Here is a 25,634-nt window from a genome sequence, read left to right as displayed (position 1 = left end):
TGATTTAAAGATCTCTATATAATCATAGACAGTAGAATCCGTTGAGGTAGGTACATGTAAAACCGAAATAACACCAATTTAATACCTAGCTATGATATTTAGTAGGATAGAGAGAGATCTTCGTTATTTTATAAAAGCTTACAGTTCCTTCGCGTATAATTGTCCTTAACACAGGCAGGAACGATCAGCGACTATGAAGTTTGGATTATGGTGGCTATAAATGTGTAAAAATTTTATGTCAGTAGGTAGGTATAATTTTTTTTATATTTTCTTTGGATTAGAAATCATGTCATGTATTGCCAGACGCCTTTAAACTTTTAAACTGTGTCTGGGAGAGGGTTGCCATGACTTGCCTTTGCCACGAATATTATGACATTGCTTTCACAAAATAAGTACCTATCTAGGAGGTACCTATAGTAACTACCTAGTAATTGAAAAAAACCATCACTATAGTTTCTTTCCAAGGTACGAAACTGTTTTGGCGGGCAATCGTGACTAACACTTGACCGGGGTTTTTTAAAGAAAGAAGACAGCAGGTTTGTTGAAATATATTTTTTATTGCTGATCAATTCAGTAACAAATAACACGTAGACTTAGAACCAGGAATAACAAAATAAATACCTAACCCATGGTACATTGTGAAACAAATGCAGGTGGAAATACAAGACTATAAACATTAAATTTTTATACAACGTTGCAATATCATCATAAAGTTTTAGAGAGATATAGATAATACATTTATGTAAATATACAGATTAGCTGCATCAAGTCAAAACCATTTTAAGATTTACTATATTCTATTCGTGGCATGAAGTTAGTATAGCGCACTCTGTTTGGCTTTTAGGCCGATTCACACCAAGCACGTACCTACACGTGACACGTGCGTAAACCCCTAACACATCGGGTTACGCATACGTTCACGCTTTACGCAAGCGGTGTGCCATGTTTCATACGTTACAACGCAATGGTACGCACTACGTCTACGCATACGCAACGCTTACGCAGCCTGTGTGAACGAGCTATTAGGTACGTAACTGAGAAAGCGCTATACTACCTTAATTTCGCAGATAGGATACAGTACAATTTTATCTAACAACAATAATTTTGCGATTTACAAGCAGTGTACAAGTTTTTTGTAATAAAGAGGTAAGTATTTAGGTAGTTATTATTCAGTTCGAAAATAGGCTTTAAAAATGGCATCTGGCTGACTTCAATTCTCACAAATTCCAAAATAGACTTGGAACTCGCTTATCCACTTCAACAATACCAGGAAAGACTGAAAATTCAGAACAGTTTTCTTGAAATTCTCAACAAGTAAAAGGCTTTATTTAGGTTTTGATTTGAAGCAGCCTAGTTTACTCCGAACGCAGCAGTAGGCACCTATCACTATACTTGAATTTGAACTAAAATTGTACTAAAATACTAACACCTCCCCGAGCGGTGTGAGGCCGCAGGTTAAGGCCCCATTCACATAACAAACATGAACATAGGAAGTGCTGCTAACCCCAATATAGCCTATTGAAAGTAAAGGAAGATGCCCGAAATTCATACACAATAAAACCCAGCGCTGTTTAAAATAATTTTAAATAAGTAGTCCTTTTTACTGTGCAAAAATGGACTACTAATATAATAAACACTGTGGGTTTAGGTCAGATGAGCTAAAAAATACGATATTCGTGACGCCGTGCGATAATGGACTTCTTAAGTCACGTGTATCGTAATGTAGTCCGCACAAAATGACATCTTAATGTATTAAGGTCCATTTTACTTTAACGTTATATCGATTTGATACCCGAAATATAAACACATGGTCGAATTTATATAAACTGTACGAGATCAAATCGCTCTTACATACATAATATTATAATTCTGTCGTAATTGGAATTTTCGTACATTCAGAAAATATGTTGCGTTCGGTGAATGCTTTTAAGAGCGCAACCAGCTTTTAAGTCTTAACTTACATTGCAGTTCCTATTAATATTTCATTTGATTTAAACACCTTCAACAAAAAGATTGTATTCTAAAACTCAGATTTTTTAACATTTAGATATGTACTAACAAAGTAAACATTCTGCCAACTTTCGTGGAATGTAGCTCAAAATTATTTTAATACAGATTTAAATAAAATTATAAAATAAAAACATGCACATTTATTTCATTATAAATATAAATAGAACAACTCTATCGTAGAAAAGAAAACTGTAAAAATACAGTAACAATCGTATTTACACACGCGTAGAGTACCGACTAATTTTCTAAAGGTTTTTGGTATATGTGGTATGAACGAAAATGGTGCTATTTAGGTTATATAAACCTTTTAATCCTAATTGACAGGTTTGAAAATTCTAGTGCCATCTCTTTCACAACATCCCATGTGAACAAAGATGGCACCTGTTTTAGACCTATCAAAAATGCGATTTTTTTAATAGCACATGAATAGGCTCCTGTGGTAGTGGAGCGATGCGGGAGTGGTGACAGTTGCCACAAGTTAATGACGTCACGTTGGTGACGTGACGTCACCAACGTGACGTCACGTCAGCAGGAACCACCCCTCAGCAGGAACCTACTCGGTTATGCGTTATGCCTGTAGCACCGTAATCAATTCAAGTCATTAATGGCTCGGTAAACAATCATAAACAGAGCACCCTAGCACGAAACTTTGATAACGACATTGTGATAATCGCAATCCTTCCTACTGACTGACACCAGAGTGAACTACAGATACTCTACTAGACTATTAGCAAAATACACAGTTGCAGCAAGAGTATCATATATTCAAAATGCGATGATCACGATGTCATAATAATCAACACTGTCGCTTGGGGGCGGGGTCCATATTCGCCATGACATACGCGTATAGCCCGCAACAATAAAGTGACGAATCTTAAATGGCGGCACATTATCCCTCTCACTCGCACACTAAACTTGTCTTTACTCACACTCATCTGTATTGTATACAAAAACCTGCCATTACAAGCCGTCATTTTCAATTACTTTACTTATTAGTGTGGGTTATAAGTGCAATTTATGACGTCAAATACTTTCCACAATCTCGAAACGAATTAGAACAACTAAGCGTAAAGCTTGTGTTAGGAGTAGGTACGACAATAGTGCAACGGATGGGGTCTGAAACGCCGACATTTCGAAATTCAGTCTGCTCCTCAACCGTTGAGCTATTGAGGCTTTGAATTAACACCATTGTGGCTATTCTGTTCTACACTCTCTCAACACAATTGACAAGTCTAAAACGAACGTCATCCTTTTCTGCAGGGGACATTATAAAATATTGCAATACATTAAGACCTGTCATTTTGATTTAGAAATTGTGTACAACAGAAGTAGTCAGTGTCTAATTCCACCACAAGGACAGATCTAAATATGTTGGTATCCCTTTCATAATGCTTCCTGCGGAAAAGAACATCACTATAATCAGACAGATAAGTCACGTGGTCTGAAATGACGTCACAAACGCATTATTCACGCGATGTCATAGAGAATCAGGGCCCAATGTGGCAGCGGAACGGCGAAACGCGAATGGGGCCCAACGTATAATAATATCTATAGAAAAATATTAAAATTTTCCATACAAGATAAGAACACCAATGTTTTTAGGTTAGAATCAACCCGATAAATGCATTGTATTAACACCAGTCACCGGTTAAGGAGTGGCCGGCCTCGCCCGCGGCCGCGGACCTCTGCATCAGCCTGTGAACAAACTGGAGGGCCAGATAGAATCATTTCACTGTCCGTCTTTTCATTTTTCTCACTTTACCCCCTTTCGAGGGCTTATTTTTGAGGGATATACTATCTAAATTTGGTAATTCCGTGTCCGTGTGTCCAGTTTTATCCTTGACGAATACGAGGTTGTCGTTGGCATCGTGATCTGAACTGTCTATTCCGTTCTCCATGCGTACCGTGTTGGTGTAACTTTGGGTGGGGCTGATGTCCATGTCCTCATCCGAGTCATAGTTGCCGTTGGGCTCGTGCCGTTTGTATTGGAAGTGTCGGTAGGTTATTTCTTCGTCGGAGTCAGCTTTGGCCGGTTTGAATCTTCGGTTGATGTTTTGTAGGGACTGGTTCTTTTGGAGAGACCCCGGGATTGATTCTCGGATATTCATTTCTGAAGTTGACTTGGTACAGTAGTCCTCTCTATCGGACTCAGAGTATTTCCGGGACAGTTTCCTAGTGTTGGTGAAGGCAGGTTGCGAAGAGTCGGGAAGCGGCGAGGCGGGAGACTTGAGGCGCACCTCTGGCCCTCCCCCGTATATATCGGTAAAGAACCTCCACAGTTCTTCACTCAGTTGGGCGTGATCGGAACCAGGTTTTAGCATGTACGTTGTTTTACCGTCGATCTCCTGTAAAAATATAAGTTTCAGTAAGCGCTTTTTGTATTGACTGGCTAAATAAATGCGTGCATAGTAGGTACGCAAGTATAGCGGGCATGTAATACCTTTTATCCCGGGAAAACGAAAAGCTTTCTATGATATTTAATTAAATACAAATCTACGAGCACGCGATCGCAAGATTGTTTTTACTTTCATGACGCGGACCGCAACAGCGCGGTGGTGTCGCTCAAAAGGCCTCTAACTGCATTGAACCTGCGCAGTGGGAGATTCATCGATCTAATTAATGATACGAATTGAGAGAACCACGCCATACTGATGGCGTACACCGCCAGAGGGCACTCTCGCTCCTGGCACGTTACCTGTTCGGTGATAATGCTGCGATTGTCGACGGGCGGCGGCGGGCGACGCGCCTTGTTACGCACGAAGGCCTGCCACTGCCGGAACCACGCCATACTGATGGCGTACACCGCCAGGGGGCGCTCTTGCTCCTGGAACGTTACGAACAATAGTATATTAGTACAGTGCCATAGTTATGTCTTCCTGAATTTTGGCCACAGTAACCAATTACAACAGAGATAAGACACATTTTACATATTGTTATACATGTGATCCTGTTATGGTACAGCAAAAAATACTTAAAATAAATATATTTTGTCAAGATTCAATAATTAAAAGGATCATTTGAACTTCAATATGCCTTTGGGGAGAAAATATATTATGGGTAGCACTGCTTTACCTGGAAGAGAGCATGCAAGTCTGCGAAGGCAGCCAGTTCCCGCGCCCGCCGCGCACGCATGCGCTGCGCAGCGCGCGCGCACACGCCGCACTCGTGCGCGTGCGACACTGCTGGTCCGCCGCCGAAACTGGAACGACGTAAGTTTATAGTAAAAACAAAAACTAGTGGACCCGCCCCGGCTTCGCACGGGGTAGCCTACCTATTCCACAGACAAAATATGGGTATGAATGTGTTATACCTATCAAAATCTACCTATTTACTTCTGTTACCCGTTGAGGAGTGCCGTCCTCTATTTCGAAAACTGTTCAACAAATCTTCACCAAACTTACACAGTACCAACCTGACAGTACAACTTTTGTAAAGAAAAAGAAATGTGAAAATCGGTTCAAATTCGACGAAGTTATTGAGTAAAATCGATTAAAAAAAATAGATCCCGTATCCCGAAGAATCAGGTCATTCTGCACTTACATTTTTAGGGTTTCGTATGATTAGAAAATCAGAAAAGTCATCAGGAAATGTAGTGGTATACACAGTAATAGCTGTACAACTCACTGTCGATGTAGGAAGTCCCACAGCGGTTGCGGAAGGCGCGCGGCGAGCGCAGGCAGGTGCGGCACGCGCTCGGGCCGCACGCCGCCGTGGATACACACAAAGTCGCTGTTGTCTATAGGCCCCGGCTCTGCCCACGTGTTGAATCTGAACAAAAATTATAATTTAAGTGTAGTAACTAGTTGCAACAACGAAGACAAAGGAAGCGTTGGGTTGACGACATAAAGCAGATAGCTGGGTCACTATGGACAAGAGAAGCACAAAACAGACTCAATTGCAAAAACCTGGATAGCAAATATGTCAAAAGGAGAAAGGAACTTAAGTGCGAGATTTTAATTGTTACGTAAATAAAGACTTTATTTAATTATTTTAACTAGTTACAAAATGTCTTTGAGCAGCAATTAAATGAACAATCCAGTATTTCGCCATCCTTTTTCTGAAAAGCAAAAAGCAGTTTTGGTTTTGTTAGTTAAAATGTAACATGATATAACTTACTTATTGATCCACTGTTTAGAGATGTAGAACTTAATATCATTGGGCTCTGAGCTGGCTGATTCTAAAATTTCCGCCGCTTTCTGCCGTAGGATGGTCATCTGAGGATTTACTTTTCTGTAACACAAACACTTGAGTTGCATGTGTGTTAGCAGTTTAATCCAAAGATTAAACTGTAAACATTAGGTTACATTAAAATGAATGCGATGATTTTCATGTACAATGTAATAAGCCTTTGAGGATTTATATTTTTACAGAAAAAAAAAACAGGAGTGCGTGTGTAGTGAGCCGGGAAATTTTTGTAGAGCCTTAATAGCCTATAAATCATGTTCACAGCCGATATCAAGGGCCCATAGATAGAGCAAAGAAGAAAGAGTATATTTAGAAGGTCAGTTAGGCAGAGGCAATTTTAGTCGCCTTCACCATGCATGTGTAGGGGACCTCCCTCCGCTGTGCCCTCGTGGCATGTGACGTCACCCTGTCGACTGTTACCTGTAGAACAGCACGTAGGCCTCACACGTCGCCAGGTGGTGGGGAGGCAGGGGAGTGACGGCCGCGTCGTCGAACGCGAACCAGCGGCCGTCAGGCGCCTTCGCCATGCACGTGTAGTGACCTCCCCCCGCTGTGCCGGCGTGGCATATCACAGCACATAGAGAGTAGCGGGTGATTTTTGACGTGCATTCTGTTAACAAAAGTTTCAGTTTAATTTACAATACTCCACAAAAATTCGATAGCAAAATTTTGGTAAGAGTAGTATAAATTTAAAGATTAATTATCACAATTTTGATGCTCAGCCTACTGATTCAGTTGCCCGAGCGTTGGCGATGTTTACCCTACTTCTGTCAAATGATTTCATTTTCCGGACGATCGATGCCTTAAAGGAAACGAGTTAGAACTTGGTGTGGTACACAGTATGTCGTCAGTTTACCTTTATGCGTGTACGGCGCCATATTGAGATCCACGATGGGGAAGGACACGCGCGCGGCGACCTTGGCGCTGGACATGAGCTCGTGGCGGAAGCGCTTGAGGTGCACGCACAGCACCTCCGGCAGACGGATCACGCCAGACATCTTTATGCCGTTCCGCAGCTTATTGCAACGGGAACAACTGAAAGTTAAACATCCTATCAAGTTTTTGCAATTTTTTTCGAGTTTTGCAAGACACATTTAAAGATGAATTTTACTTTTACGGTATTTTACAGTAAGTGACATAATATTGGGAGGTTTGAAAGGATTTTATACTTACCAATGAATGTAAAGAATTTGATGTAATAATTAAAAAATATTACAAATGATTTTTACAAACTTTTTTTTATTACAAACAAGGGATCTGAAACTACTAAAATTTTGGATGACGAAAAATCTAGGCAGTTGAGATATTGGTGCCCACCTGTACATATTATCGCCTTTGAGCTCGTCAGCACTGAAGAATGCGGCCAGACAATCCTGTAGAGAAACTATTGGTCCGTAGAACCACGACCGTAGCCAGCTCAAGAGCCACCATATCTGATAACAAATACCAAGCCATATAAAATTTTAAACTTGAAGTGTCAAAAGGGTAATCAAGAGATTAAGAAATTGAAAGGGATGGGCACGGATAGGTCCTGGAATTTCCCTGGGATAGAGAATGAACAGACCACTTAACATGCGAGCCATGCGTCATGTGGTGGTCGAGTGCAGGCTGCTGGCAGCGCAGTATGGCCAGGTACTAGAGAGCACTTGGGCTCCAGAGGAATGGGATGGGCAGAGAAACGTTCTGGAATTTTCCTGGGCTAGAGAAGACAGGCCAATTACCCAGGACTCCTGCGAGCCGTGCGGCGTGTGGTGGTTGAGCGGAGGCTGTTGGCAGCGCAGCATGGCCAGGTGCTCTCTGGAGGGGATGGGCAGAGACAGGTCCTGGAACGTCTCCACTCGGGTCGACACCTGGGAAAATGAAAGAAATGAACAAATAAATTAAGTTATTAGTTCTTGCATGCACATTGCACAATACCCGGCAGTAAACATTACGAGCTTTATCAGAAGACTAGCTTGTGTGAGTTAGTCAGTCAGTCAGCTTTTCTTTTTCTATATTTAGATGATCGGCAGATTCGGCGTCGTAGAGCGTCGTCTCTGTCGTTGAGACTGGTAAGTTACCGACACAACGTCACATAGGCATGAGTGACACAGACGACGCTCTACAAAGCCGAAGCTGCCGATCATACCTTTTTAAAGCTTGATCCATACTAATATTATAAATGCGAAAGTGTGTCTGCTGCTACCTTTTCACGGCTCAACAGTCCAACCGACTCTGACGAAATTTGGTACAGGGTTAGCTTCTATCCCGGGGACGGACATAGGCTATTTTTTATCCCGGAAAATCAAAGAGTTCCCACGGGATTCCCCAAAACCGATTCCGCGATCCGCTTAACCGATTTCTATGAAATTTAGTACCGAGGTAGCTTGCGTCCCTGTAATTGACATTGGCAACTTTTTATCCCGGAAAATCAAACAGTTCCCACGGATCTTTAAAAACCTAAATCCACGCGGAAGAAGTCTCGGGCATCCTCTAGAGTGTGTAATATTCACTGCTGGGTATTGTAATAAACTCAGAGAATTCTCACCCTATCACAGATAAGACACTGCACGGAGGAGAGCAGTTTCCCGTCGAACACGTCAGATATAATGCTGCGGTAGCGCGCACCGCCACCGCCGTCGCCGCCGCCGCCCGAACCACCCGCACTCCACGTGTTGTTGCTAAAACAATGCTTACAGTTTATTTACGATTAAAGAAAAAAAACTTTCTTTAGCCGTAAACCAACGTTTCTGTTAAAAAGAGATTTGGACGACAGTAGAGGGAATGTTTGCGCAAACACTTTGTCATACTAATATTGATACTTGATAGCTTCATCGAACACGTTTTTTGTTAAGAATAGCCGTTCCATACAGTTATTAAAATGGGATCAGTTAAACTTTCGTTTCTCGCGCAGCATGGAAATACAGTATCTATTCTTTTTTATTATTCAGGTACAAGTTAGGTCTTGACTACAATCTTACCTGGCAAATGATGATGCAATCTAAGATGGAAGCGGGCTAACCTGGAAGGGATAACGCAGTTTTTTTTTGGTTGATCGGTGTCGGAATAAAACGCGGTCGCCTATAAGTAGTTAGAGAATGTAATATTTCAAGGAGACTCCTTTCTCTCCAAATATATAAGTCATACTCACGGCGCGGGCTCAGGCCTGGGGTCGGGCGCATCGCTGGCTCCGCTAGAACAAGTCTCATATCTCTCCTCGGCCTCACTCGAACAAGACAACTCCGACTCTGAGCCGACATCGCGCTGAGTTGTTTCCGTATTACCTTTAAAAAACATATTTTTAAATAACCTTCTTAGACCGAAGTTAGTGATGATTACATTGCTACAATCACAATTGTTAGTTTTTTTTTGATTGGCTTAATAGAAAAATAAATTACTTCTTAGTAATTATAAAATGGAGTCTTTCAAAATTCTTAAAATCCACACCTGCTGCTAATTTAAAAAATCAATTTTATATTGTCAATTTAACTAAAAATTACGTCAAATGTTTATGACGTCACATCTGTGTATTTCATACAAGCTCCCAAACTAAGCGAGTTATATAATGGGTACATTATTTTTTTACCATTGATCTGGTGTGTGATCACGTTATAGGCGAAGTGTGTTCCCGCAAAACTGGCCGACCGCCGATGTCGCGACACCCCCTCTGATGGGGACTGCACCCTATCGGATGAAAGATTATATTTGAAACAAATATAAATATAACAGTTAAAAATATAAAAAAGTTTAGCTTTGAAAGTCAATTTTTTAGAATAGAATAGCGCTTGGCTGCAATTAGACTTGCTGGCAAGTGATGATGTAGCCTGAATTAGCGAATCATCCCGCTGGTCTGAGAAGAAATACTTATAGTATTTACCTCAGATAGCCGTCGGTCCTGGCTTCGCTGTAGGACGACGGCGCAGGCGATTTCCGTCGCATGCGAGCGAAGTATGGCGCGTCACTGGCTGCCGACAAATCATTCCTTTATTTAACACTTAGTCAGAACTCAGAATTTATTAATGCCATCATAGTTAAGGTTATAGTAAAATTTTGGTTCAAAGTTAACAAATCCCATCCCACCCATTTTACTATTATTGTTAAGCCTTTATTTTCCTTATCAATTACTAGTATTTACATAGTTTTTATCTAATCTATTCTAATATCTATTCTATTATATTTGTTAGTATGTTAATCGGTGTATGTGTGTGTGTGTGTGCGTGCGCATGTATAAGCGTATTGTGTAATAGTATGCGTAAGTCTCATTTTACTTTTATTGACAGTCAAAGTGTAACGAATTTTAAACGCCCGTCATGCAAACGGGTCTAACTGACCATGTCTATTGTCTACCGAGTTCGTGTAAGATAGCATAATGTATTTGTAACTGCAAGTTTCAAACAGAATTTGACAATATGGCGGATACGCTTCCGTACCTCCGGATGAAGCAGCTCTCCGCCGTACGTGTATGTTCTGGTTGTTCTGTTCCGCTTCAGCCTCCGAAGCCAGCTTGTCGTCTGATGTGCTGTCCCACACCTACAACAAACACATTTATTTGACATCTAGCTGACCCACTTGGACTTAGCTCATCCGGGCGATTCAGAACACTTAATTAACTCGATACAATAAGATGTATTTTCAATTGAAAAATACATCTTATCGTACGGTAACTTACCGAATCGCCTGGCTGATGGAACTTCGTACACCATCCATTGAACATTGATGGTATTATGTCAGAGACTTTCAACTGTACAAAGTTTCAACTTAATATGATGAATGATGCACAAACGCACAGGCAACAAATAAGCAGACAGACGTTAGTGTCTTTAATAAATCATATAACATGACAAATAAGGTATGTAGTATTAAGGAGTTAGTGCCCATGTGTTTCTACCCTCACATACCGGTTCTTTGAGCTCTTCGTGAAGCTGATCCATAAAGCACCTAAGGAACTCCTGCGTATCATGCTGATGGTAGCCGCGGAACATTGGGTGGACCTGCACAAGGATAAATTGTATAACCTTTAGCTATAGCTATGTATATTCATGATCAACCCATCGCCGGATCACTACCGAGCACGGGTCTCCTCTCAGAGTGAGAGGGGTTTTGGCCGTAGTCTTCCACGCTGGCTAAGTGCGGATTGGCAGACTTCACATACCTTTGAGAACAGTATGGTGAACTTTCAGAGGCATGAAGGTTTCCTCACGATATTTTGCTTCACCAATAAAGCAAGTGATATTTAATTACATAAAACACACATAACTCCGGAAACTTAGAGGTACGTGCCCGGGATTGCATCCCCAACCTCCGATTAGGAGGCGAACGTCCTAACCACTAGGCTTATACTATAGCTTATACTGTGTATAACTATGTATATTAATATAAATTATATACTATAAATATATGTATTGCACATACTGCCTAACATACACCTGTCTCCTCTTACCAAAGGTTGCCTGGTGGAGATTATTTTAAGAAATAATGTATTTGCATACAATTGTCGGCTCTTCTCGGACCTGGACGCGTTTGGAACCCTCGTAGTTTTAGTTTTAAGTTGACGTAATTAATAATCACTATTAGATACATCATTATATTACAAATGACAGTTGACACATAAGAGTTAAAATGGTGAGTGAGTTCTCATTTTGTACGGACTGTACAATCAACAATAGTATTTTGAATAAATGATTTGACTTTGACATTGTTCTTCCTATTCAGATTCCTTGTGTGTTTCTTGCTTTGTGTGCAAAGAAGACTTTTTATCTATTTCTCAAGACATATTACACAATCCGGGAACCTAAACGACTAAACTTCGCAAAGAAACGGGAGAGCGTAAAGAAATGCATAATATAGTCTAAAGTAGGGAAAGCCTGTAAGTGTGTACTTACATTTCGTATTCCGTAAAGAATACTGTTAGGTACAACGTAGCCTCTCGTCCTCCGACTCCACATTTCTTTAATTAATTTTTGGTATGCTCTGAAACAATCAAACATGAAGAAGTGAAACTTCTTTGGTGTATATTCCTAATAGGCTCTTAATCTATTAAGGTTATTTCTCTTGTATGACTTCCACATGCCACAGTCTTGCGCCGCCTGAATCCGTCTGTACATCTAGTGGGAGGTCTTCCAATGCTGCGTTTTACGGTGCGAGGTCGCCATTAGACTTAAGTTTCAGTGAAAACGAGCCAGATCTATGCCAACGGTATAACGCTGTCTCGTTTTAACAGTGTCTTAAGTCTGAACAAAGTCAAAGTCAGCCTATGACAGTGGCAAATCGCTTACCGACTAAGGCCAGGTTTCTTGTCCCCCGCCAGCACCGCAACCGCGGCGGCGCACTCGAGGAAGTATGACGTCAGCGGTTGTGTGTTGCTTAGCGCTTGCAGCGCCGCGTTCATGTAGCATGTGTTGCCCATATTTTGTAGGCCCACTAGACCTGGAAAATATGCCTTTATTAGATAGCAAAAAAACTTGGAAAGACAAATTTATTAAATTGTAAGTTATTTCCATCTGGAAATTGTAGCCTACAAAGTGTCCAAACTGTATGATCACTAAACTATATGTCAATAGCACAGATTTAAAAAAAATACTTCATGAACGTGTGGTGACTCTCAGGTAATACTATAATGGTCCAATTTCTAGGGCGTTATTCGTCATCATAGTCCATGTCAGAGCCCAGCCGCGTGCTCACAGTCATCTCTTCCACAATTGACGCGTCGGACCCCAACTGAAGTATTACTTATTGTGCTAATAGTCTAACCTCTAGGGCGTTGTTCGTCATCATAGTCCATGTCATCTGGATCGAGATCCTCGTCCGAGTTGACGCTGATCCCGACAGAGCCCAGACGGGTGCTCACAGACATCTCTTCCACGATTGACGCGTCAGACCCCAACTGAAATATTACGTATTATGTCATTAGATATGGGTGCATATCACCTGTGAACTGGCAACATGTCTTATTTAAAATTTTTGATGATTATTACTTCACATTATTTCGTACTCTTGCAGTGTAACAGTTCAAGACTAACTTGGAAACATAAATTTGAAGAAGCACCTCCACTTGCAAGGCTTCACCTACCCTGGTAGGCTAGCTATTAATGCTATTTAACTGAAAGAAGCATGTGTCTTCATTCACCCTGAAAAGTTGCTCAAAGTGAGATATAGTACTGGTTGCCATTTCACAGATATGCTATTAATGGCAATCTAGGTGCTTGTCTTACTTTTCATTCTACAAGAAAGACTTTTACAAATCACAGAAAATAAATTTGATCGATTTATCAAACATTTGCGTGCTAAATTACATTATAATGCCATTCAAGAACATGGTGTTGAAAAAAAATAATTAATGTGATAAAAATTGTAGGGATCTCTTACTTTCGCCTGAGCGAGTGCTGCTCTGATGTGGACCTCCTTTTCGCACAAATAACACCATATCCGCTCTGTTGATACATTCATGTGAACACAATGCGATGCAAAATTCTGTAACAAAAAAAAACATACATACCTATCCATTCTTGATATCCATATTAATAATAATCAATATCATATTATCTGCTAATATCATATTATAATAATAATTAATCGATAGATAAACTTTGCGACATAGAATCATAAAATTTTTTGGATACCAACTCTTCAATCTTGATGCTGCAGGGGTCCTGACCACCAAAACTTTTTTTTTTTTTTAATTATATAGACTAGCGCTTGGCTGCAATCAGACCTGCTAGCAAGTGATGATGCAGCCTAAGATGGAGCGCGCTTGCCTAGAAGTTGCCTAATCACTCTTAACTTGAAACTGATGGGATGTAACTATTTCTTTTTCCTATAAATCAGTTGCAGAAAAATAATAGTTAATATCAATGAGAACAATGTTGGTTTACTTAATTATTATTAACAATGAGATTGTTTTGAATCCACACAAATGTTTATTATGTTCACTATTTATAATTATAATAATTATAAGATTATAACAAAGATTTTGCATTGAAAATTAATTCTTGGATACAAGTAGTTACATGTAAATAACTTGATTACATAAAAACGCTTTGAAGATGATAATAATAATAAATCATGTCAGAAAACAAGGATAAATTATAATACACTATAATAAGACGAGGATCTAATAAGTTCATAGATTTTATTTGTAGCAGAGTAATTGAAGGTTTTACTTAGATGTGTGAATATTTAATTTTAGATCATAAGCGTTATGATAACTTTGTGGTTAAGACCTCAGTGTCCTATTTGGGGGGTCCATAGTACTATCCCAGGCATGCACCTGTTTTTCAGGGGTATATGCATTTTAAGCAATTAAATATCACATGCTTTGACGCTGAAGGAAAATATCGTGAGGAAACCTAAATGCTTGAGAATTCTCCGTAGTGTAAGTTTTTTTTTTTTTTTTATTCACTATAGGTAAGCGCTTGACCACAATCACACCTGATGGAAAGTGATGATGTGGTCTAAGATGGGACGCGTTTACCTAGGAGGTGCCTATTCACTCTTGTTTTAAAGATACCCGGATTGTAATTGGTAGGAAACACAGATCGCGGAAGAGTATTCCAAACCTTAGCCATGCGTATGAGGAATGAAGACGCAAAACGTTTCGTGCGTGTAGATGGAATGTCAACGACATAAGGATGGAAACTCGCCCGACGTCTTGCGGTTCGGTGGTAAAATGGTGAAGGGGGGACAAGGTCGTAGCAGATCGTGTATATGCAGCAGAAAGAGGGTAGCGGAGAGAACAGACCCCTGAGGAACACCGGCATTAGTGACCATGAGTTCAGACGTGGAAAACATAATGAAACAAGTGTAGAAAACATAATGATGGTAAATGTTAATTTACTGATGATAAGTTGCCACGATTTATAAATTAATCCTGCTCTATTGTAATATTTTTTTATAAATAACCAGTTATTTAATCAATATTATTATTGATACAAAAAAATTGATACCTCAATTTTCGGCAATATTGCATCATGTCAAGGAAAACAGAATTATACTAAGTCACTTGTCTACTTTTAAATCTTTTTAGTTGGCTTAAAACATAATGTTCATATAAATTATTACAAGTCATTCCATTAGAAATAGTTTTACATCCACTTTCACCTCATATATCTAAGAACACATACATAACTTTAAATGAAAACTAGTGACCACCCTAGAGTCACCCTTGCAAAGCCGAGTGGGCTTCGCGAGGGTGATATTTTCCAACTGTTCACAGTATTGCCATCAATTTATTTCCACAAAATGTTCATAAATTATAGCCTATTATTATCTAATGGGCTATAATTATGGGCCTTTTTTCTATTATTATTTATCATACTGGGAGCTTAATTTTGTAGAAACCAATAAGGTTTAAGAATAACTGCCATCTTAGACCTGACCACCAGGAGAGTTTGCAGTCGATGTAATGATAAATAAAATCTGAAAGGCTGGTGGTTCAAACCTTACCTGATGCATTATTGTCGTACCCACTCTATCACAAGCTTTATGTTTAGTTTGAGGGGAAAAGAGAATGTTAGTCATGATTAAAATGACTAATTTTCTTGTAAAAAAAATGTATTTTGTGAATACAGTTATTTTTGGAATAAAAAAAGGTAATTTCATTAATAATTTCATATTAGGGTCAGGATATTAGATAAATGTGTTTCTGACTTAGGTAAATGACAGAAACAGAATAGTAATAATAATAATAGTTACCTTTTGGTGTATAGTGCTATGGTCATTTTTAACTTCAGAGCAGCCCACATGATGGCAGTCAGGTTGCAAGCATATCCAGAGGTTGGGTCCTGGACACCCACAGTCAAAGCAGGCCAGGCTCTGAAAAATAAAATTTGCTGTATACAAATATTTTACTGGCTGAGCCTGAAACAATGACAGACACTTTCACATTAAGGCCAGATCTATACACACACTTTGACTTTGTTCAGACTTAACACTGTTAAAACGAGACAGTGTTATATCACTGGCATGAATCTATCTTGTTTTAACTGAAACTTAAGTATAAGCAAAGTCAAAGTGCACTCTATAGATTTCAACCTTATAAGCATGAATTTGTTGCAGGCTGGCTGCACATTAACTAACATCTGATCAACTGGAGAATGTGCTAAGGAACTATTCAACCTAGTTCTTTCATCTCCATTTTAGAGAGAGAGAGGAAAGGGGAATTTTAGTCATTTAACATGGCTAATATTCTTTAATTAAAAAAAAAAAACTGGAGAGTGTGCTAAGGAACTATTCAACCTAGTTCTTTCATCACCGTTTTATTGTCTAACCACAAGACCTTGCCAAGGTTGCACCCCTACATAGTTAAGTGTATATATTGAGATCAAAAATCTTCAGAATTCATGGGTTACTCTGTTGTACACAATCTCTTAACTAAAATGACAAGTCTAAATGTATTGCAATCTTTTTTGCTCCCCTCAGAAAAGGAAAGCACTAGAAAGACCTAGAATAGACTGCTTAGTTAAATTTAGAGATTCTGTACAACAGAATCAGCCACACTACCTACTCAACACAACTTGGTTTTGAAATAAATATATTTTTGAATTTTAATTATACTGTTAATACATAGTATTTAAGTACATGTATTTGTATTTGGTTTGGTACATGTATAAGTATATGAGTAGGTACTTATATGCAATAGAAACCTAATATAAAATATAATACACATTTGTCAAGCAAAAAATCATTGAAGTATAAAAATGTATGTGTTGAATCTGAACAATAATATGGTACAGCAGTAACATAAATACTTAGGTACATACATTATAACTTTTAAACAGCATCATATATGTACATTTAGTTTAAACACCAATAATGAATTGCCATTTTGCTTTGTTTAAAATTTTAAATGTATTTTATACAGCACACTTCACATAAATGTATGTTTAAGTGTAAATAGGTGTCTGTGCATTTATACTTATTTATACATAAAGCATAGTGATGTTGTTGTCTTATAAGAACTTTGTATACCTATTGAACATAGCAAACTTTATCTCTTCAAAAGAAAATAGTTACCAGGAGAACATGATAATATGCAAGCAGTTCAAGTGATAACGTCTAAGCAACTCGCAAGTAGTTTACATCGGTCAGTGCATTGCATAATGAGAACACAAGTAAGGAATGCTAATTACCAATTACACTGGTGTTGCGTTTCGAGGTTATGTGTTATTAAAATTGGGGACCCTTACCTCCTTCGACTGCCATAGCTCCTTTCCGAGATGATCAACAAGTCTGTTTAGATGCTCACACGTCACGCCTTTATCCATTGCGAAAAATTCACCTTTGTAGCTAAGGAAATACGTAAATACCAACAAGAATCTACTCAATCACAGAAGTCTCACAAACAACCATTTCTTAAATTTTAGCGATTAGAGAAAGTGCAAAGAAATTGAAAACACATAGATACAGAAGATTAAAGGGCCACATTCTGGATTTAAGGTGATAATTTAATTAAATTTACAGAAATTTCCAACACAAAACGTTCCGTGACGAGCGAAAATGTCAGATCCAAAGACAAGCTAATCACAGAGTAATTAATCAAAATGAGCAGTGCACTCATACTAATCAAAGAGTGCACTTTTATTATTTTTTAATATCTGTAAAGAAGATAAAAACTAAAAAAGAAGAGTGTCCAACGAATTTCATGATTCAGATTTTTATGATCACAAGAGCTTATTTTTCAGTCGCCAAATAATTTAACTGAAGAGTAAAATATCTGATGTTTTGGCTGTTTTCGAAATGTCCATAGTTACTCATTCGATGTATTAAAAATTGACCTAACTACAAAAAGTACCTATTCTTATATTAGATACCTACGCACAGAGCTAGAACCTTCCTAGAACTAGCTATTGTCTATGGATGATTTAAGCTTTGGCTTTGGCGTAAACTGTCAATTTGAAAAAATTTAAATGTCATGTGTCAAATTTAACAAATTTTTCAAAATAAAAATAAAAATTGTAAAAGTCAATCTCTAATCTCTATCGTGTTCTTTATTCTTAAAATCATCAAAAATAATATTATCAGATTAACCATTTACTAAACTATCTTATCTTGTTATTTATTTGCTAAAATGACATCCGCTTCGTCCAGCAGTGCGCGGTCCTTATTCGCGGAGTCGAAGCAGCGATTGGCAGAGAGAGTCCAAGTGAATATGAATAACATAGCCTCACTAGCTAGACAAATTCAGCGAGGATCAAAATCCAACGAGGTATAAATACTTGCTGCTTGTTTGGGAGATAGCAAAGGCGCCACAAATTTCTTTCTCAGGTCACTTTAAATAGTTGCAGATTTCATAGTTATTAAACCTACAATGCTTTCACAAAATAAGATTTAAAATAGGCACATTGATATTTAGGGATCTAGCTCAATGGTTCTAACTTCTATCCCTGGAGATCTATTGTTGTATCTAGGCTGAGTGCAAACGCTGTTTGTAAAGTTTTGATACCTTTGCAATTAAAAATTATTATTACTTTACAGCTCCTGATGAAGTCAGCTAGAGAGATGGCTGCCACAGAACACCTTACAGAAGGCAGCGAAGAAAACCTCAAGAAAATGCAACTAATCGCAGTTCACATGGGATACCAATATGAAAATATTCTAAAGTCCGCTCAAATGCTAACAGAAATCAGCGAACAAGTGTCGACTATGCAGAGATGATAAAATTAGAAACATCTTCTTGGAAAATTAATTTATGTTTATCATAATATTACTTAGATATTGCTTGCGAATTTTCAGTGTGAGTTATAATCCACAATTTTATGGACAGCAGTATGTGGTATCAATCATTGATTTGTCTTGCCTCTCTTTAGTGTGATGCTATTAATGCAACATAATTTGAAGTCTACTAGTGTAGGGATCGTCACTTTTCTATGATTGGCACACTGATTTTGCAAATCATTATGGTCTTAAATACAGTCAATAGAGCAAACTGTTATAAAAAAAATCATAAGTTGAAAATACATCTCACTTTATTAACATTTTGATGTAGGATGTATAAAAGATGAAAATATATATAATTCTTTAAAAATGGTTTGATTTACTTATTACAAATAAGTGTACCAAATACTTTTTAGTAAGATTATTTTTTATCAAGAAATGGACAGAGATAGAACATTTAACGGGATTGTATGTCAACCTTGGTCATAACTCTTACTACATCTCATAGTCAAATGACTAATTTCAATAATTTAAAGAAAAAAAATCAAGAATTTAAACACTGAATACTGAAACAGATCTTAACACAACAGCATTTTAAATGCTATCTATGTTTAGGGTTCCCAAAACCCTAGGAACCCTAGTTTTAGGAACCCTAAATACTAAACCTCCACTTTCTGTCCATCAGTCATTCTGGCTGTCAGTGGGCTGTTTCTTATGGACCGTAATGGGTAGAGTAGAAATTTTCAGTGTGTATTTCTATTGCTGCTATGACAACAAATTTCAAAATGGTGGCCATATTTTAAATTAAACAGTACATAAACTAATACTATGGTACGTTAAACAGAACCTTCCTAACTAATATTACAACTCATCATTTGACTGATATTCTACTTTGACAGTTGAATATAGTGGTGATGTTGGCGAGTAGCTTGGTGATGGAGGATATGTGCTTGGTGGGCCTGATGAATATTGTGGTGATGATGACTTGTAGACTGGTGACCGAGGATATGGATTCACATTTTTATCAGACATTGCTGAAGTTCCAGTTTGTGAGGGATTTCTTATAGTAGAATTTGTATGCGAAGTTTGCTGTACACTGGCATCTCTGTCTTGTGAGTTATTATCTCCGTCAAGATGTGATTGCGTCAGATACTTCTCTTCCAGTCCACTGACAAGATTGAATACAGTTGTTTTAACTACATACTGATCGGTAGGGCTAAAGTTTTTAACAGTTGCAGCCATTAATTTGAAGAAATGATCCAACGGATGAACTAAACGCTCCTGTTGCTGGTTTTCTAGTAAATATTTCATCAGTGATGAAGTGTTTTCCTTTATTGAAGCTGATCCTATTTTTCTTTTTCTTGTTCCTGGTGTTTTAGTAGAAGTTTGGACTGGATCGCTGAGTTGTTCGTTGACCAAATCACTATCATTAGCATCTGGCATAACTTGATCCTCTATACCATTATCTGTAGGAAAATTCAATGATGCTCGGTCTCCAAACCAAGTATTCTCAACACTTGTTTCTTCATCCGTGAAAGGCAGTTGTGGTATTTCGACGTTGATATGATCATTTATGAACTGCATCTGGTCCAAGTATCGCCATTTGCTGATTTTGAAACCCTTTTGGCCGCTCTTTTTGACTTTTCCGAGATATTTTCTGTATTGACCCCTGAGTGATTCCCAGCGGTTTTTCGGCGCTGTAATGAATAAAATTAATTAGGTAAGGTACCTACTTACTGGCGAGTAATTCTTATTGGATGTGCGGGATCTATCATTACCACATGCAACATAAAGTTTTGTTATGTAGGTACCTAACTGTCTACTGGGCTTCTGGAGCGAGCTTGGATGGCTGGAGTGAAGACTTCGGAGGGGAGGGGCAACACACGCACAACAGACGGAAACGTTTAAGTGCGGAAACCAGCCCAGAGAGAAGAAGAAGAAGAAGTAGGTACCTAACTATTGCCAAAAGCAAGAGCCTCTTGCTTGCCTGTATTATTTTGTATTCTGAACTCTTGCCTTCAAGGTGACCAAGTGGTAAGCGCGACTTACTCTACTCGGATGAAACCAAATAGAAAGTGTTGTCAGAGTGTGCTCAGTGCTGTTGTGAATCCAAAACGTAGATTTACACTCTTGTTTCGCCTGACGCCAGATTGCAACCTGTAAGTACTTACGTAGGTAGGTCGATTCCGGGAAGCAGCATCAATATTACTATCTAATCGCAATTGTTGTGATTGGCTGAATTTAGGACATTCTTTCCAACAAGCGAGTGAGCCATTTGGAGCCATTGCGATCGTCACAATGTAGCTATCATTTTGCCGGTTGCAACTTGCAATACACACACCACAATTATAGGCACATGCTACGTACGGTTTGCCCGCACTTTAGCGGGCATTTTGAACTTTCGTGTCGAGAAATACTTACAAGGCAGTTGTATCACTTGTTCAATTTCATTCCATGTTTTTTTCTTATATGCATGGTCACTGTAGTGAGATGACTGTATGCTGTACAAGCCAGGCCTCTGTTTCACTAGTTCGATTAGCATTTCATCTGAAAAGAGGCATAAAAATTTCTTTGATAAGACCATACGATTTATTTTTGTTGCACTTTTTTCATGGTAGATAAGTACCTACCTAATCTCGATTGTTTGAATAGTCTATTCTTGTTCTACAAGATTTCGTAGTTTATGGATGGGGTTTTTTGTAACCGGAAACGTCTAAACAGTTTTCGATTTTCGATGACAGGTAATTTTAAAGCTAGATTTATATCTCTATGGCTAGATTAAATAGGTACCTACGTGTACTAGAATAACGCCGACTATGTCGTAGTCGTAGGTACTTAGGCATGACCCAAAACACTTACGTTAGTAAGTGTAAGGTCTTTGCTATTACCTCGCTCGTATGTAAAAGATAAGCTTTACAATAAATACATCACACGGACCTATAGTGCCTGTACCTACTGAAGTAGGTAGTACAGCTACTGCCTACCTTTTTCGAAAGTCCAACAGTTTTCGGTCTCCATACCGAACAGAGAACCACAAACAAAACAGACCTTCGCCTGATTTCAATAAAAACTAAAATTGTGTTCGGTTTCAACAAAATACCGACGTCTGACTGAACCGTGCACGGACGGTCGACTCACGCTGCCGGTCCGTGCCGAGGGCGGGGCGAGTTCATTCACATTCGGCTCAGATATGGCGCGTGACTGGACTGGGCCCGCCCTTATCGATTTTCATATTACCTATTCTAATTCAATTTCGGGTGCGATTTGGTGTTGGGGGCACATGAGTGTTTGCGGTGCTGAAAGAGTCGTTGTCCCTTAAAACGAAAAAGCGTACACAAAGTGCAATAGTGTGCCTAGATTCTTATATTTTTGCGCCTTGGGATTCTATACAAGTTAAGCGCAGCAATATAGCTGATTGTAGTGTTGCTATTGACATTTCTACAGGCAAAAAGAAATTAATTACATGGAATTATTAAGTTGTACCTAAGAAATGTCTAAGTAAGTCCAGAAATGGGTGATGAAGGATTTACCACCAACCATCCAGCCAGGAGCGGACCGATTTGTCTTCTTACTCCGCCCAGTCTCATACCTGGATGGTCCTCATTCCGGGGATATGAGCCCACCTCCTGGGGTCATGCCCTATGGGCTATGTGTTCAGATAACACCCCCTCTTCTGCCAGGTCAATTAGCCATGGCTAACTAATGGTTAACATGGCTAACTAATATCCCATGAACAGAAATTGTTAACCATGATACCGAGGTATACCGGCCCTGCTCTTTTCCGCGGACGCATACGAAAGGGACCCGCAAGACTTTATTACCTAGCTTGATATTACGAAAAGCATTTTATTGAAAGGTCTTCGTCTTATGTAAATCTTTATCTTCTTACTCTTTACCTACGTTACAGGAAGTTAGACCTCTTATTTCATGCACCATCAAAGCATAATAATTATATTATTAAATCGCAAATGTTTAGATGATGTAAGTTTTTCACCATAATAAGGTTAAAGGTAGTTATTACACCAAGCTAAGATTATAATAATAATATGTATATTAGGTAGGTATGTTGGTATATTTTGAATTTGTCGTGATAGCCTAGTGGTAAAGATGGCCATGCCTCCTATTCGGGATGTTAGAGGTTCGATCCTCAAACGGCCATAAGTGAATATCACTAGAGTAGGCCCATTAAAAAAAAGAATTTTGAACATGTTAATTGTGACTAATTCCCCTTTCCCCTCCACCTAAGCGAAAAGCTTCCGCTAGGAGTGGGTACGGCAATAGTTCAACGGGTGTGGTGTGAACCGTCGACCTGATGGAATTCAGTCCGCTCCTTAACCCTTGAGCTATTGAGACTCTACTACCTACTCTGTTTTATTTGGAAAAAATAAGCCTAACATAATTGTTAACACGCTTTATTATATTTCATAAACCAATTAAGTTTTCACTTATAAAAATTGCGAAAGTGGAACAGCGTTACCTACCTATGTACATTGTACCTATTTACTAGGGCAAGCTCGAAGTGAATAGACGCATAATAATACATAATCATTGTAGGTAAGTATACATAGATAACATAATTCAATCAATAGAAATTGAAATTAATTTTGTATTATAAAAATATAATTAGAAAAATCTTGTAACAATCATAATATCGTACTTAATTCGTATTGAGTATGGTAAGTGGTAACTGAAGCAAAAAAAGAATATCACAAATATAGGCAAAGGAATTTATCATGTCTCTCTAAAACCTGTTTTTTTTTTACATTTTCAACAGAATACATTGCTTATAATTTAAAGAATGCATTAGGTACGGCAGTTTGCATGGCACCACCATCCAGTTACACAACGAACTGGCGGAACTGGTAGGAAGGTTGTTGATTTGACTGAACCGGCCCTGACTACCACAACTGGAGTACTGAAGGCTCTAGGCTCTACCACAGCAGGCAACGAAGAATATGCTTTAACAGGGCTCTCTCCGTCACTCGCTTCATACAATCGTAGTTCCAATTTCATTTGAATATTAAGCAACCAAAGCCCATGATGAAATTTTGCAGCTATATTCTATAAACTAATATCTGTGTCTGTGGTGTTTTAGATTTTTCTAAAAATATGTAGTTTTAAAATTACAGGGGCTCAAAGATTTATATGTAAATTTTTATCGGTTGCCGTTACGTCGTAGAACCCATTTGACAAAAATATCTACATTGTCGCCAATAATACGATTAAGAGCAAGCGTGAGTGGCTTTTCTCCATACAAACGTATTCTCCTGTTTCCTTCGTGGATAATGTCTCTAGAGCAATGATTTTTTTCACAAAAATCTAGGTCTCATTAATGCGTGCCTGTATGTTTTCCTTTTTTCCAAAACATAATCACGAAAATAAATATGACAATCCGAAAACCCGAAAAAATCGCCAGTTTCAACCGTCAGGTTCAGACGACTGTTATACAAATTTGATAAGTTTTTAACAAAAAAGCAAAACATAGGAGCAAAGATATACTTTTCCTCTAAATTTTGGTATAAGAACCATCGAGATCTGTCCAGTTTTGAAGAAGGAAACAGCAAAATACGAAACGTCTTTTGGTCGAGGTTTTTGGTAGGTAAAATCAGCCTGAGCTGCAGTTGTCCCTTTCGCAGTTTACGGGGGCAGGTTGGAGGTGAGGGAGGGTAAAGCTTACACGTACACTAATAGGGAAGTGGCACTTGATCATATTTTTATCGATACTCTAGTGATGTACACCGATGTCGATACTTACACGATACAATGATTATTTTTATTTATTATCGTGTGATTGTAAGTATTATTTTTTATTGTTGAAGCAGGGTTGAGATACTTTATATCGCGATTGCAATCATTTATTTTTAACCGACTTCCAAAAAAGGAGGAGGTTCTCAATTCGTCGGAATCTTGTTTTTTAATGTATGTTCCCCGATTACTCAAAGACCCTTAGACCGATTGGGAAATTTTTTTTTGTTTGAAAGGGTATACTGTGCAGGTGGTCCCATATGAATTTGGTGAAGATCTGATGAATTTCTTCGGAGATGGAGAACAGAACTCCTCAATGGATAAGAGCAAATTGCTCGCGATCAGTGCAATAGCTTAGTAAACAGTAGGCTTTAACTGGGCATAGCATATTATAGTACAGTGGGGCCACTAAAAGTTGTGAAATAAAAAAAAATCAAAAGAAAAATAAAACCGACTTCAAAAATCACACACACTAAAAAGTTAAAAATAATTTTTGTTTAGCTACACGTGTAATGTTCCTACTAGCTAGGTATGAAGGAGGGCGAGCTTCACTCTTGGATTTCTAATTTTGTTATGCTCGCTCGACTTCATACCTAGGTACATTACACGTGTAGCTAAACAAAAATTATTTTTTACTTTTTAGTGTTTGTGGTTTTTGAAGTCGGTTTTATTTTTCTTTTGAATTTTTTTTAAGTCGTTGATTTAAATGAATACTTTTTAATGCAACAAACTGAAGGAGAAGTGTTTTGACCTTGTTCAAAAAAGGAGGAGCTTCTCAATGTGTGTTCCCCGATTAATCAAAAATGCTTGGACCGATTTGAAAAAATCTTTTTTTGTTTAAAGTAGACTTCCCAAGTGATTTCATGATCATCAAGTCATGATCTGATGATGGCAGTCTGGAGAAATCGAAGGAACTCTTCATTTTATACAAAACTTAAAGCGATTTTGGTAGTGTTTGGGCTTCTTGAAATTGTAATAAAAAGTACTTTTTAGGTAGGTATACAACTATTAAAATCCGATAATACTGCTGATGTGGTCCCGTGGGCATCATGTCAGGATCTGAT

The 25,634-nt window shown here is 38.4% G+C and overlaps 3 protein-coding genes across 5 annotated transcripts; 1 reads left to right on the top strand and 2 right to left on the bottom strand.

Annotated features, from left to right (window-relative positions):
* Positions 1-893: 893 nt before the first annotated feature.
* LOC123865151 (ubiquitin carboxyl-terminal hydrolase 20) lies at positions 894-17,706 on the bottom strand. Of its 2 annotated transcripts, none has more exons than XM_045906007.1 (21): positions 17,358-17,706; positions 15,865-15,984; positions 13,546-13,644; positions 12,925-13,057; positions 12,450-12,600; positions 12,057-12,144; positions 11,073-11,165; positions 10,605-10,704; positions 10,052-10,139; positions 9,761-9,858; positions 9,326-9,458; positions 8,723-8,855; positions 7,917-8,045; positions 7,513-7,628; positions 7,052-7,230; positions 6,616-6,805; positions 6,127-6,240; positions 5,635-5,778; positions 5,083-5,209; positions 4,706-4,834; positions 894-4,355 (listed from the first exon to the last, which is right to left on the bottom strand). In XM_045906007.1, the coding sequence occupies exons 1-21, from the start codon at positions 17,433-17,435 to the stop codon at positions 3,735-3,737; spliced, it is 3,063 nt and encodes a 1,020-aa protein (XP_045761963.1). In that variant the 5' UTR covers positions 17,436-17,706; the 3' UTR covers positions 894-3,734. The 2 variants fall into 2 exon arrangements, with proteins under 2 accessions (XP_045761963.1, XP_045761962.1); XM_045906006.1 differs by having other exon boundaries at positions 895-4,355; positions 13,540-13,644.
* A 356-nt stretch (positions 17,707-18,062) lies between these two features.
* On the top strand, positions 18,063-19,197 carry LOC123865174. Its single transcript, XM_045906053.1, has 2 exons — positions 18,063-18,376; positions 18,646-19,197. The coding sequence occupies exons 1-2, from the start codon at positions 18,239-18,241 to the stop codon at positions 18,823-18,825; spliced, it is 318 nt and encodes a 105-aa protein (XP_045762009.1). The 5' UTR covers positions 18,063-18,238; the 3' UTR covers positions 18,826-19,197.
* LOC123865162 lies at positions 19,119-22,095 on the bottom strand. Of its 2 annotated transcripts, XM_045906031.1 has the most exons (3): positions 21,810-22,095; positions 21,247-21,372; positions 19,119-20,522 (listed from the first exon to the last, which is right to left on the bottom strand). In XM_045906031.1, exons 1-3 carry the CDS (start codon positions 21,841-21,843, stop codon positions 19,687-19,689), a joined length of 996 nt encoding a protein of 331 aa, XP_045761987.1. In that variant the 5' UTR covers positions 21,844-22,095; the 3' UTR covers positions 19,119-19,686. The 2 variants fall into 2 exon arrangements, with proteins under 2 accessions (XP_045761987.1, XP_045761986.1); XM_045906030.1 differs by lacking the exon at positions 21,810-22,095 and having other exon boundaries at positions 21,247-21,413.
* Between the last annotated feature and the right edge of the window lie 3,539 nt (positions 22,096-25,634).

Source organism: Maniola jurtina, chromosome 5, assembly GCF_905333055.1.
Source record: "Maniola jurtina chromosome 5, ilManJurt1.1, whole genome shotgun sequence".
Lineage (NCBI taxonomy): Eukaryota > Metazoa > Arthropoda > Insecta > Lepidoptera > Nymphalidae > Maniola > Maniola jurtina.
Note: the sequence above shows the minus strand (reverse complement) of the source record. Positions and strands in the feature narration are given on the sequence as shown.